This window comes from Macrobrachium rosenbergii, chromosome 9 (genome assembly GCF_040412425.1).
Source record: "Macrobrachium rosenbergii isolate ZJJX-2024 chromosome 9, ASM4041242v1, whole genome shotgun sequence".
Taxonomy (NCBI): Eukaryota; Metazoa; Arthropoda; class Malacostraca; order Decapoda; family Palaemonidae; genus Macrobrachium; species Macrobrachium rosenbergii.
The window spans coordinates 12,752,662-12,765,161 of NC_089749.1; the positions used below are offsets into that span (position 1 = coordinate 12,752,662).

The 12,500-nt window shown below is 36.0% G+C and overlaps 1 protein-coding gene across 1 annotated transcript in view; it reads left to right on the forward strand.

Moving 5' to 3' along the window:
* Ten-a (tenascin accessory) overlaps window positions 1-12,500 on the forward strand; it is a 1,082,171-nt gene that overhangs the window by 840,541 nt on the left and 229,130 nt on the right. Inside the window, 1 exon segment of the mRNA XM_067108410.1 lies at window positions 6,382-6,511. Coding sequence (XP_066964511.1) covers window positions 6,382-6,511 — 130 coding nt within the window.

Below are 12,500 nucleotides of genomic sequence, written 5' to 3' on the forward strand. Positions count from 1 at the left end.
TATTGTTTAAAACTGTCTTCATATTTTTTCTGTAAAAGAAAACTATTGTGCCGGTTTTGTCTGTCCATCCGAACTTTTTCTGTCCGCAGTTTTAACTCTCCTCCCTCAGACCTTAAAAACTACTGAGGCTAGAGGGCTGCAAATTGGCATGTTGATCATCCACCCTCCAATCATCAAACATACCAAATAGCAGCCCTCTAACCTCAGTAGTTTTTATTTTATTTAAGGTTAACTCTAGCCATAATCGTGCTTCTGGAAACGATATAGGATAGGCAACCACCGGGCCGTGGTTAAAGTTTCATGGGCCGCGACTCATACAGCATTATACCGAGACCACCGAAAGACAGATCTATTTTCGGTGGCCTTGATTGTATTGCATGCTGTAGCGGCCGTACAGGAAACTCGATTGCGCCGAAGAAACTTCGGCGCATTTTTTACTTGTTTGTTTAATGCTCCTACAAATATATGCATTTTTAGCTCGACATAAATTTTAATATAATTTGCATATTCTCTCTAATTTTTAGAATTCAAAAAGATAAGTCTAGACAACAATTTGATAACTGAATGATGATTTTATATCGGAGTTCTCGGTTTTACCTCACGTTTGGAAAGGCGAGGCTGAATTGCATGCATGCATTCCTGGCTCAAGGCAAATATGCATTCCAGAAATGCATTATCGTCAGCAGTGCAAGCACCAACAGCTGTTTTTGCCTCCGCCGGTTGATAGCTGCTTTTAGTATTGTTGGGGAACAGCTGCTTTTGCCTGCATAAATTGATAGCTGCTTTTAGTGAACGACGGGCGCCGTTAATGCTAGGAGATCCAAGTCGTCAAGCCTTCTCTCTCTCTCTCTCTCTCTCTCTCTCTCTCTCTCTCTCTCTCTTCTCTCCTCTATAATTGAAACTGTGTCCGAATCTACCCTCTCTTTACAATTGAAATGTGTCCAATGTACTTCTCTTCTCTCTCTCTCTCTCTCTCTCTCTCTCTCTCCTTACAATTGAAACTGTCCAAATGTAATGTACTTTCTCTCTCTCTCTCTCTCTCTCTCTCTCTCTCTCTCTCTCTCCTTTACGTTGAAACTATGTCCGAATGTTCTCTCTCTTTCTCTCTCTCTCTCTCTCGTCGACTGCTATAGCGCTGTGGTAACCATTTAGAAAGGAAACGCTAGAGTTCTGACACAGCTTACGGCTTGCGGTGGAATTAGTGGGTCCAGCCTCTTTGGCTGCTTACATGTCAGTCGTTCGCTCCGCACTTGTTTGCGACACTTTGTGTATTGTGTTTCGCTTGGTAGAAAAAAAACTTTTTTTTTTAGTTTTTTATTATATATATATATATATACACATTTTTTTTCTTTTTTTTTTTTTTTTTTTTTTTTTTTGTGCGTCGGTGGCTTGTCCCTAACAGGTCGTGGATTCTGTACTTCGGATTTTTACTGTCGCTGTTATAGTCGTCGATTCTCGCAGGTTTAAGTACTTTGAATGTACTTTTAAGTACTAAGTGGAAACCACGGCTGTCATTTTTTTAAATGTTTTCCGTATCACTTTTCTCAAACGGTGTTAAAATTTTTTGGATCATTTCTCAAACGGTATTAAAATTTTTTTGTATCATTTCTCAAACGATATTAAAATTTTTGTATCATATTTCTCAAACGGTATTAAAATTGTTTGTATCATGTTTCTCAAACGGTATTAAAATTGTTTGTATTATATTTCTCAAACGGCATTAAAATTTTTTGTCTCATTTCTCAAACGCATTAAAATTTTTTGTATCATATCACTCAAACGGTATAAAAAAAATTTTTATCATTTCTCAAACGCTATTAAAATTTTTTGTATCATATTTCTCAAACGGTATTAAAATTTTTTGTATCATTTCTCAAACGCTATTAAAATTTTTTGTATCATATTTCTCAAACGGTATTAAAATTTTTTGTATCATTTCTCAAACGCTATTAAAATTTTTTGTATCATATTTCTCAAACGGCATTAAAATATTTTGCTTGTATACTTTTATGTATTCTTATATTTTTTTCACCTTTTATTTACATGAATCACCAAGAGTTTTTTAAATTATTCTTTAGCGCATGTCTTATAATTCCCTACTTCGGCGGCTGTTTTCGTGTCCCTTATAGCGAGGGCATGGAATTCTCGCCTAATTATTGCTTACCACAAACCCTTAACTTCATATTATTTTAAAATTATTTTCAAAAGAGGGGGGTCACTGTCGAATTTTGTTTTATGATTTTTAAGACCTAGACTCAATTACAACATTGGTTTAATTATTCCATTTGCCTTCTCTTATAAGGTAAATTAATACATGGCCGCCAGCTGAGGATTTTGTCATTTAAAAATATATGTTGACAGGTGAAATTGACGTCGAATATGACGTAATTATCAGATATCCTTTCCTTGCGGTGGATACAGTACTGGAAATAATTTTCCTCAAGTATTTGTGTATTTGCATAAATTAATTATTGTTGATAATACATAAATCTTTACATGAGTGCGGTTGATATTGTGTGCTGTGGCCCGTATGAATTTGTGTGTATATACATACATACATTATATATATACATATATATATATATATATATATATATATATATATATAATTTATATATTGTATATGTATATTTATATACACACACACACACACACACACACATATATATATATATATATATATATATATATATATATATATATATATATATATATATATATATATATATATATATATATTGCTATACATCGACAGCCAGGTAGAGGCAAATTATTTCACGATTCCAGAATGGAAAGAAACTCAATATGTTCCTGATCTTACGCAATGGCATTAACACCTAGAGATGCCCTGAGAGAGTTTATAAAGCCATGAAAGTGGACTCAGTGAGGCCATGAGTGACTTATTCTTCTTCTTCTTCTTCTTCTTCTTCTTCTTCTTCTTCTTCTTCTTCTTCTTCTTCTTCTTCTTAAGTAGATTATTGCTTTTCAGCGAGGTAAGGAGTTTATGCAACGTCGGAAAATATATTTGGTAGTGTTTTTTTTTCTCGTTCGAATGGGAAATGTGGATGAGAGGTACAAGGTGGCGACCCCGATTCGAATATGGATTTTTGTTTATTTTTTGCGTAATTTATTGGGAGTTCATTGGAGTTTTTTTTTTTATCTCCTTTGCGGGAATGTAGTGAAGGATTATTAAACCACTGTTTTCTAATTTTGTTATTGTGCGTCCAAGTCGTTGTTGATCTTCTGATTTGGTTTCATACTTGATGAAGTTAATTAAAATATCTAAGTAGTTGGTCACTCGAGGACCTCCTTTTAATCATCATCATTTACCTATATTTACCCACAATTCCCCTTTCCTTATTCTCCTCCTCCTCCTCCTTCCCTCTCAAATCATCTTCATTTACCCATATTTACCCACATTTCCTCTTTCACATTTCTCCTCCTTCTCCACCATCTTCTCCTCCTCCTCCTCTCAAATTATCTTCATTTACCCTTATTTACCCACAATTCCTCTTCCACATTCCTCTTCGTCCCCACCTCAAATCATCTTCATTTACCTATATTTACCCACAATTCCTCTTTCTCAATCCTCCTTCTCCTCCTCCTCCTCCTCCCCTTAAAAATCATCTTTATTTACCCACATTTACCCACACAGTTCCACTTCTCCACATCCCCACCCTCCTCCTCCTCCTCCCCTCTAAAATCATCATCTTTTACCCACATTTACCCACAGTTCCACTCTCCATGATCCCCCCACCTCCCTCCACCTCCTCCTCCTCCTCAAATCATCTTCATGTCCTCCTTGTTGCCTACATGTCCCTCGCTCTCTTCATCTTCTGCTTAATGCGGTGCGGGATTTGGAGGCCGAACCAAACACACTTTCTGAGAGAATTATTCATGTAATAAGAAGCCGCCCATTGCCCCCCCCCCTTTCTTTTTTTTTCTTTCCAACTCTTGCAACGGTCCACATTAAAACTTTCGCCGACTTTTAATGTCTCCAAACCCTCCCTTATATCTCTCTCTCTCTCTCTCTCTTCTCTTGTACTTGCAACTATTCATGCGTTTGTTACATGGTCAGTTATAGTCATGATTCCTGTTGAAACTAATAAATGTGCGAATGCGCCTTCTCTCTCTCTCTCTCTCTCTCTCTCTCTCTCTCTCACACTCATCTTTCATTCGTCTACTATAAGTAATTCTTACATTAATTTCCTACGGCTGCTATACTCCACGATTACTGTTAAAACTAATGTGCAAAAGTTCTCTCTCTCTCTCTCTCTCTCTCTCTCTCTCTCTCTCTCTCTCTCTCGGAATGTACTATAAGAATTTTTGGATTTATACCACGACGGCTAATGGCAACTACTTCCACGCCTCTCTCTCTCTCTCTCTCTCTCCAATATGTTGATAATATAAATACGCTAGTAAATCGTGACTGCTTTTGTATCAACTCGGAAAACCTGGTAAATGGATTGGTAAATCATCTTGTTATTTGCACAGCCAACCAAAAATAAACAAAAAAAGTGTTTTCCGTATGCCCTTTGATCCGGTCTCCGGAGGCACACAGCCATTAGTAGTTGGCCAGTGACCTTCGACCCTAATCCGTGCCTTAAGGCTTTATTATTTATCCGGGGTAAAGAAAAATTGACCTTAAATGGGCCTAGCGACATACTGGCCAGGTGTCATAGGCATTGGGACCTGTTCCCCACTGGCTGTCGGCCTGAGAAACAGGAGATCAGCGCCTGCCCTATGAGCCTACAGAGGCCCGGGGGGGACTTTAACTTTGTGGTCGGTAGAATGAAGCGTATGTAAATATACTAGGTTATTTCCATATGCTTTTTATAACAACCTTCAGTGGGTTATTTATACGTGCAAGAAAGTGTTGTATTCGTTGCAAGTGCAGCATGAATTAGAACGTGACTTTTCATATCTTTAGCTGGATCTTTCATAGATAGTGACCCCCAACAGAGTTCGGGCGGTCGTTATCTTGGACTGCTATTTCTTGGGGCTCGTTATCTTTGTGATATTTACAGTCTTTTGTTTATGGTTTTGCGGTCATCCCCAGCGGGCTTGTACTAAACACGCCGCAAAGGTGGATACGTACTGGGTTTTAAAAAATCCCAAACGGGCTTGTACTAAACACGCCGCAAAGGTGGATACATACTGAGTTTTAAAAAATCCCAAACGGGCTTGTACTAAACACGCCGCAAAGGTGGATACATACCGGGTCAAAAAAAAATCCCCAACGGGCTTGTACTAAACACGCCTCAAAGGTGGATACATACCCGGTTAAAACCCATGGATGGATCACTATCTAGGAAAGATCCCCCTAGTTGATTTGGAAATACCTATATGATGAGTGGAAGTTCTACAAGAAGTAAGAAGTGATTTGGTAAGAATTAGTATGCTGATTGGCAGAAATATTTTGTGGGCTTTCCTTTCACGTCTTGCATTTATTTAATTTTACTTGAAGCTCTTTTTTATCCCGTTTATTTATTTATTTTTACTGGAGACTCTGATTTATTGTATTTCAAAAGGGGGCATTTGGTTGGCAGAGCAATACAGAGAAGTATTCTGTAAATGTAATATTTATTACATTTGTTGTATTACGAATATGTATTCGTACGTTCGAAATATACAAAACACACACGTGTATTCGAATACGGTTGGCATTCATCGATTTTATGTAAGACCTGGTTATTAGTTTTCTGTAAAAGAAAACTATTGTGCCGGCTTTGTCTGTTCGTCCGCATTTTTTCTGTCCTTACTTTTTCTTTCCCTCCCTCAGATCTTAAAAACTCCTGAGGCTAGAGGGCTGCAAATTGGTATGTTGGTCATCCACCCTCCAATCATTAAACATACCAAATTGCGCCCTCTAGCCTTATAGTTTATTTTATTTAAGGTTAGTTAACTATAGTCGTGCGTCTGGTAACGATATAGGATAGCTACCACCGGGCCGCCGTGGCTGAAAGTTTCATTGGCTGCGGCTCATACAACATTACATACATCATTATACGCTGTACAGAAAACTCGATTGCAGTGAAGAAACTTCGGGGCATTTTTTACTTGTTTTATTATTACTGTAATGTATATATTCTTACCCTGATTATCCAAACATTAGTTGTTAATATAATTGCTGATTGCATTTTCGATCGTGTTCAAATTGTCATTAACTGTATTTATGGTTTTGTATATGTTTTAAAAATACTTTGAAATGAAACTTCAATTAAAATTTTTAATCCAATTAAAATTTTTAATCTGAAAAGAAACAATATTTTGTAGCGTTATTTATGGTTTTGTATGAATATATTTTAAAACTACTATTTCACGACACTTTAATTAAAATTTTTAATCTAATAAGAACAATATTTTTTTCCCTAACACCAGGTGGAGTTATTCCTGGAGGAGGCCCCCGACCTGCAATCAGCCTGCCCCAACGACTGCTCCGGACACGGGTCCTGCGTCCTTGGGAGGTGCGAGTGTGTACAAGGATGGGTCGGGAACGACTGCTCCAAAAGTATGTATCCTTCAGGATTCAAAATGTATCTTTCAGAGCCATTTTGGGTTTCAGCTTAAGCTTTCTTGACGTGATGGATTCAGTAGGGTGTATTTGCCGGTTGCTTGAGTTTATTGAAATTATAATTTATATATATATATATATATATATATATATATATATATATATATATATATATAATTATATAATTATATATATACAGTATATATGTATACACATATATACTGTATATATGCATTATATATATATATATATATATATATATATATATATATATATATATATATATATATATATATATATGGAACTAATGAACACTTGAGTCTGTGTTGTACATGAATAAATTTCTGGCTCACATATCGACCGGAACCTCTTGACTCTCAGATGAAAGGCTGGTTCACCAATTGACCCACACAGATGTCATGAATTTGTATGTATATGTATATATATATGCATATGTATATACATATACAGTATATATCATTTATTTATATACATATATGGGTATGCAAAAATATACGTATAAATGTGTGTATGAACGTAAGCAAGCGTGTACGGATTTTGTCCGCTATAAAAAAAAAAACAGCGAAATATATTAAACAGATAGCATATCATCGGAGTGTCATTAAAACCAAAAATACATCGTGATGGTTTTACCACTATAGAGACCGAGTGTTCTCCATAGCGAGAGCGGCTCCTTTCAACTCCCATTGGTGTAATGGCGGAGTTTTTTTGTTCGGACCAAATTATCCATTTGGAAATAATTACACTCGATGATTGCATTGTTAGGATCCCGCGCTCGTCTCTCTGTCATTCGAACGCTGCTGGCTCTCTCTCTCTCTCTCTCTCTCTCTCTCTCTCTCTCTCTCTCTCTCTCTCTCAGTGCACGTGTATCTGTGTATGTTTAGTCGATGCGTTTATTGCTTAGGTCGTGTAATTCTCACGGTCTTTCTAGTGTTTCTTTACTCTCTCTCTCTCTCTCTCTCTCTCTCTCTCTCTATATATATATATATATATATATATATATATATATATATATATATATATATCTATATATATATATTATATATGGTATATATATATATAATATATCATATATAATATATATAGATATATATATATTATACATAAATACACATTTATGTATGTGTATATTGTTCTAGTCGATAGGTCTAAGCCACCTGTCAACTTCTAGCTTTGTATCTGGTGGTTAGTTGACTTGGTAATGTAACTGTGTGGAAGAGGAGACTGCAACTTCACCCCCAAAAAAAGGAGTCACAAATCTTAAGGGACAATGGGAAATGTGAATGTTTATATTTGATTGTAGCTGTGGATTTATGTTAGCCTTTGTATGCAGTATGTTTGGTAGTTAGCCATGAGAGACAAAAATGAATCAGGGTAAAAAAACAAAGGAAAAAAGTCACAGGGAAAAAAGTCACAGGGAAAAAAGTCACAATAATCTTTCCTAGACAGTGACCTCCAAGGGGATATGTATCCACCTTTCAGGCTTGTTTAGTACAAGCCCGTTGGGGATTTTTATTTTAACCCAGTATGCATCTGACACACGTGGGCGTGCTTAGGTACAAGCCTGGTGGGATTTTTAACCCGGTATGTATCCACCTTTGCGGGCGTGTTCAGTACAAGCCCGTTGGGGATTTCCGCATAAACATAAACAAAAGACTGTAAATATCATAAAGATAATGACCCCCGAGAAATATTGCGAATATTTCCCCTGTGACTTCATTACCGGCCACCATGAATTAATGTAACTTTATTCCTGGGACTTTTTTCCTAGCAAAAATTGTGACTTTATTACTGGCCACCATACAAATACATGTATCCCAAAAGTTAAGAAAATGGAAATAAAATAAATATATATTAATATAAATACAAATAATACAAAAAACGTAAGAATACAGGTAAAGTAACTTGTGAATTATCCACGCCTCAACTCTCTTATTAACGATGTGGTAGATTTAATGTGAAAAGCCATTAGTTCCTAATCTCTATTAGCGATCTCTCACAATGCAAATCCCGGTTGCGACCCACAACCTTCAATTAACCACCACATTAAATGGATCATAAGGGAAGTCTCCAATATCGTTTTTCCACCCTGTTCGGTTCTGTGTCGTAAGAGACAGGTTCCACCCCCTATGCTACGGGCCTCGTAGGAGGTTAGTGCCGTCAGTGCACCTCATGAGGTGCACTGTAGGCATTACTTAAGATTCTTTGAAGCGTCCTTCCGCCCCTTAGCAGCAGTCCCTTTCATTCTCTTTACTTTCCCTCCATTCATATTCTCTTCCTTCCATCTCACCTTCCACCCTCTCCTAATAATCGTTTCATGTTGCAACTGCTTTGAGGTTTTTCGTCCTGTTACACCTTTCAAACCTTCTCTTCTCATAGGTCCCAGCGCTCGTCTTTGGGCCTAAATCCTATATTCCAATGCCAATTCCAAGCGCAGCGGGAAGAATGGGAAAGTCGGTTCTGTGGCAAAACGGAATCTGCCCGTTCAAGAGTAAGAAGGAAATCGGAATCGTATCCGGTTTCGGGAATTCAGAATTGCGGATAATGTGTTGTGGAATCAAAACCGCGGATAATGTAATGTACTGTGCCTCATGTTCCGGACAACGGGAAAACAGTAGCCGAAAGAAATCGCCCGGAAAATGACCTGTCAGAAACGTCTGGGCGTTTGGAATGATATGCATTGATTTCTTCTTCTTCTTTCTTCTCTCTCTCTCTCTCTCTCTCTCTCTCTCTCTCTCTCTCTCTCTCTCCTAAAATTATGCATTCCTCTCTGAATAGATGCATTTATGCTCTCACTCTCTCTCTCTCAAAATATGCATTGATTCCTCTCTCTGAACATATGCATTTATTCTCTCTCTCTCTCTCTCTCTCTCTCTCTCTCTCTTCTCTCTCTCTCTCTCTCTCTCTATGCCTCTGTTGCCTAGGCAGTAAATTTGAGATCAAGTTATCTGTCGACTGATGAGAGTCACAGTTGGTTTGGGAGGAGAGAGAGAGAGAGAGAGACTCCTACTTACAGACCTTACAATTGTCTGGTTGCCCCAGGTCCTCAGTGTGAGGCACCTTTGATGTCTACCAGAGTTACAACGCATCTTCCCGGTATATTTGCATCTTCCAGTCTTGGATGGCTCTGGGATGCATCTAGATATTTGTCGAGCTTATTCTAAACACATCTATGCTCAACTCCTGTTATGTTCCTCAGATGAGCTGGTAGCGCATTGAATAGACGCTGCATTATCGATGCTGGTGCGTGGTGAATGTCCTGTGTGCTTTTTAATTTTCCTGGTATATTTTTTGCACTATTAATCACTCTCTTTTGCTCTTTTTGATAACTTTAGTTCCATGATGTTTTCGGTAATTCCTTCTATCTGTTTCCATGCTTGAATTACTATGTAGCGTTCTCTTTCCCTTTCAAGACTATATAAATTTAAGAATTGTAGTCTTTCCCAGTAGCTAGGTCCTAACTTCTTCTATTCTAGCTGTAAATGACCTTTTTGTACACTTTTCTCTTCATTTGTGCACATCCTTTTTGGTAGTGTGGGTACATATTATATTGCAATATTCATGACTACGTACGTGGCTGTTTTATAAAGCTATAATCATGTGTTCAGCTTTTCTAGTTTTGAAGTGCTGAACAACATTCCATTTTGTTTTGTATTTTTGCCAATAGAATTGTTATTTGATCATTGCATAACATATATCCTTATTCAACATCACACCGTTGTCTTTAACTGCTTCCTTGTTTGTGATTGTCTCATTATTAGGTCCTTATATGCATATAGCATTCCTACTTATCACCATAGTTCATTGATTCAAATTTATCAGAGTTAAATACCATCCTATTTATCTCTGCTCCATTTATATATTTTGTTTAGGTCTCTGTAGCGAGTTCCTATCTTCATCATGCTAATTTCTGTACTTATTCTTGTGTCATCTGCGAAACTTACTACTGAGTCCTCAAGACATTGCTCCAGGTCTGCAATCATAATCACAAACAGCAATGCAGCTAACACTGCACCAGTGGCTACTGGGATATTACTGTAGTTTCATCCGATTTCTCACTGTTTGTGCAATCACTATCTGTTTCTCTATTTGTAAAAATTTTTATCCATTCTTCCGCCTCTGTCAATAATGTTATGTTCTCTTAATTTTTTTTCTGCTATTATAATATGTGCACCAGTCTTGTCAAAAGTTTTTGCAAAAGTTCTGTGTGTAAACTACATCTGTATCTTTTTTCATTTATTTATAGTTTATATATGGGTTTTCTGATGGATTAGCAGTTGGTTTGTGTACTTTTCCGGAAAAGCAAAACTGAGTTGTCCTATATTGAAATAATCTTATTTTTCATTAAATGTTTCATTATATTTTTTTCAGCCCTTTCATATACTTTCATAATATGAGATTTTTATAATTTATTTAGTCTTGAACCACTTAATCATAATCGTGCTTTTGGCAGATGATATAGGAAACCATTCATAAAATGTTCCACCACCAAATAAGCGTTGGTTCTTTTAAATATTTCATTTTCGGATCTAGTCTTGTAATCACATTATTCAGCATTTTTAAGTAAAGGCTCACCTTTTTTGAGGTACAGGTTTTACAAAAGCTGAAAGATAAATTAAAAATGTAAATGTTGTTTGCTTATTGTGTAAATGGAGGTTTTTAAGATTAGATATGAATCAGGAGACATTTAGTATTTTGTAATCCCAATTTGAACTCGGGATTAATATGTATGAGCACGATTTTTATTAGTCTTCTGTAAAAGAAAACTATTGTGCTGGCTTTGTCTGTCCGTCCGTTTATTCTGTCCGCCCTCAGATCTTAAAAACAACAGGCTAGAGGGCTAAATTGAATCCACCTCCAATCATCAAACTATTTAGCCCTCTGGCCTCAATAGATTTTATTTAAACTATTTAGCCAAATAGGTAACGATATAGTGGACCACCAGATCGTAAAGTTTCATTCGCGGCTATACAGCATTATACAGACCAAAGATAAATATATTTTCGGTGGAGTTGATTATACGCTGAGAAAATTATTGCGCCGAAGAAACTATTGTTTACTTGTTTACGTAGAATCCTAACAAGTTGAAATAAATATATTTATATAATATATATAGTCAGTATATCACTAACAGAAATTATATTGAGATTATATGTATATGTATATGTATATATATATATATATATATATATATATATATATATATATATATATATATATATATGTATATATATATATATATATATATATATATATATATATATATATATATATATATATATATATACATATACATACATACATATAAGTGTCCTATTCATGTGAGTGCTGTTTGCATAAATCTTGAGCTGGAGGCTTTTAATTTTTCTAAACTGCTAAAGTTCTTGAGACTTTTTTTTTTTATACCAACCAGTCATAATACGTCGATTTGCGTTCGTGTTCCAAAGAGAAATATTGTCGAATAGCGTGATTTTGAAGATCGCGTGCCGGTCTGGATAGCGTGTTTTAGAATTGCGTGTCGAGTAAGTCGATTGTTGAGCGGAGTCTATTGGTTTAGCTCTCTCTCTCTCTCTCTCTCTCTCTCTCTCTCTCTCTCTCTCTCTCTCTCTCTCTCTCTCTCTCTCATTATCGCAGCTTCTTTGAAAGTTTCTGTATAGCATAAAGATATGCGATTGTAATGAATGCTTTGATTTGATATATATGTATGTATATATATATATATATATATATATATATATATATATATATATATGTAATATATGTGTGTATACACAAACAAAGATAGAAAGAGAGCGAGAGAGAGAGAGATGTGTGCACATCAATGATTATATATATCTATATATTCATATATATCTATGTATATATGCATATATGTATATACGCGTATATTATATATGTATATATATATATATATATATGGAGAGAGAGACACACACAGATAGACAAGAGAGAGACAGAGACAGAG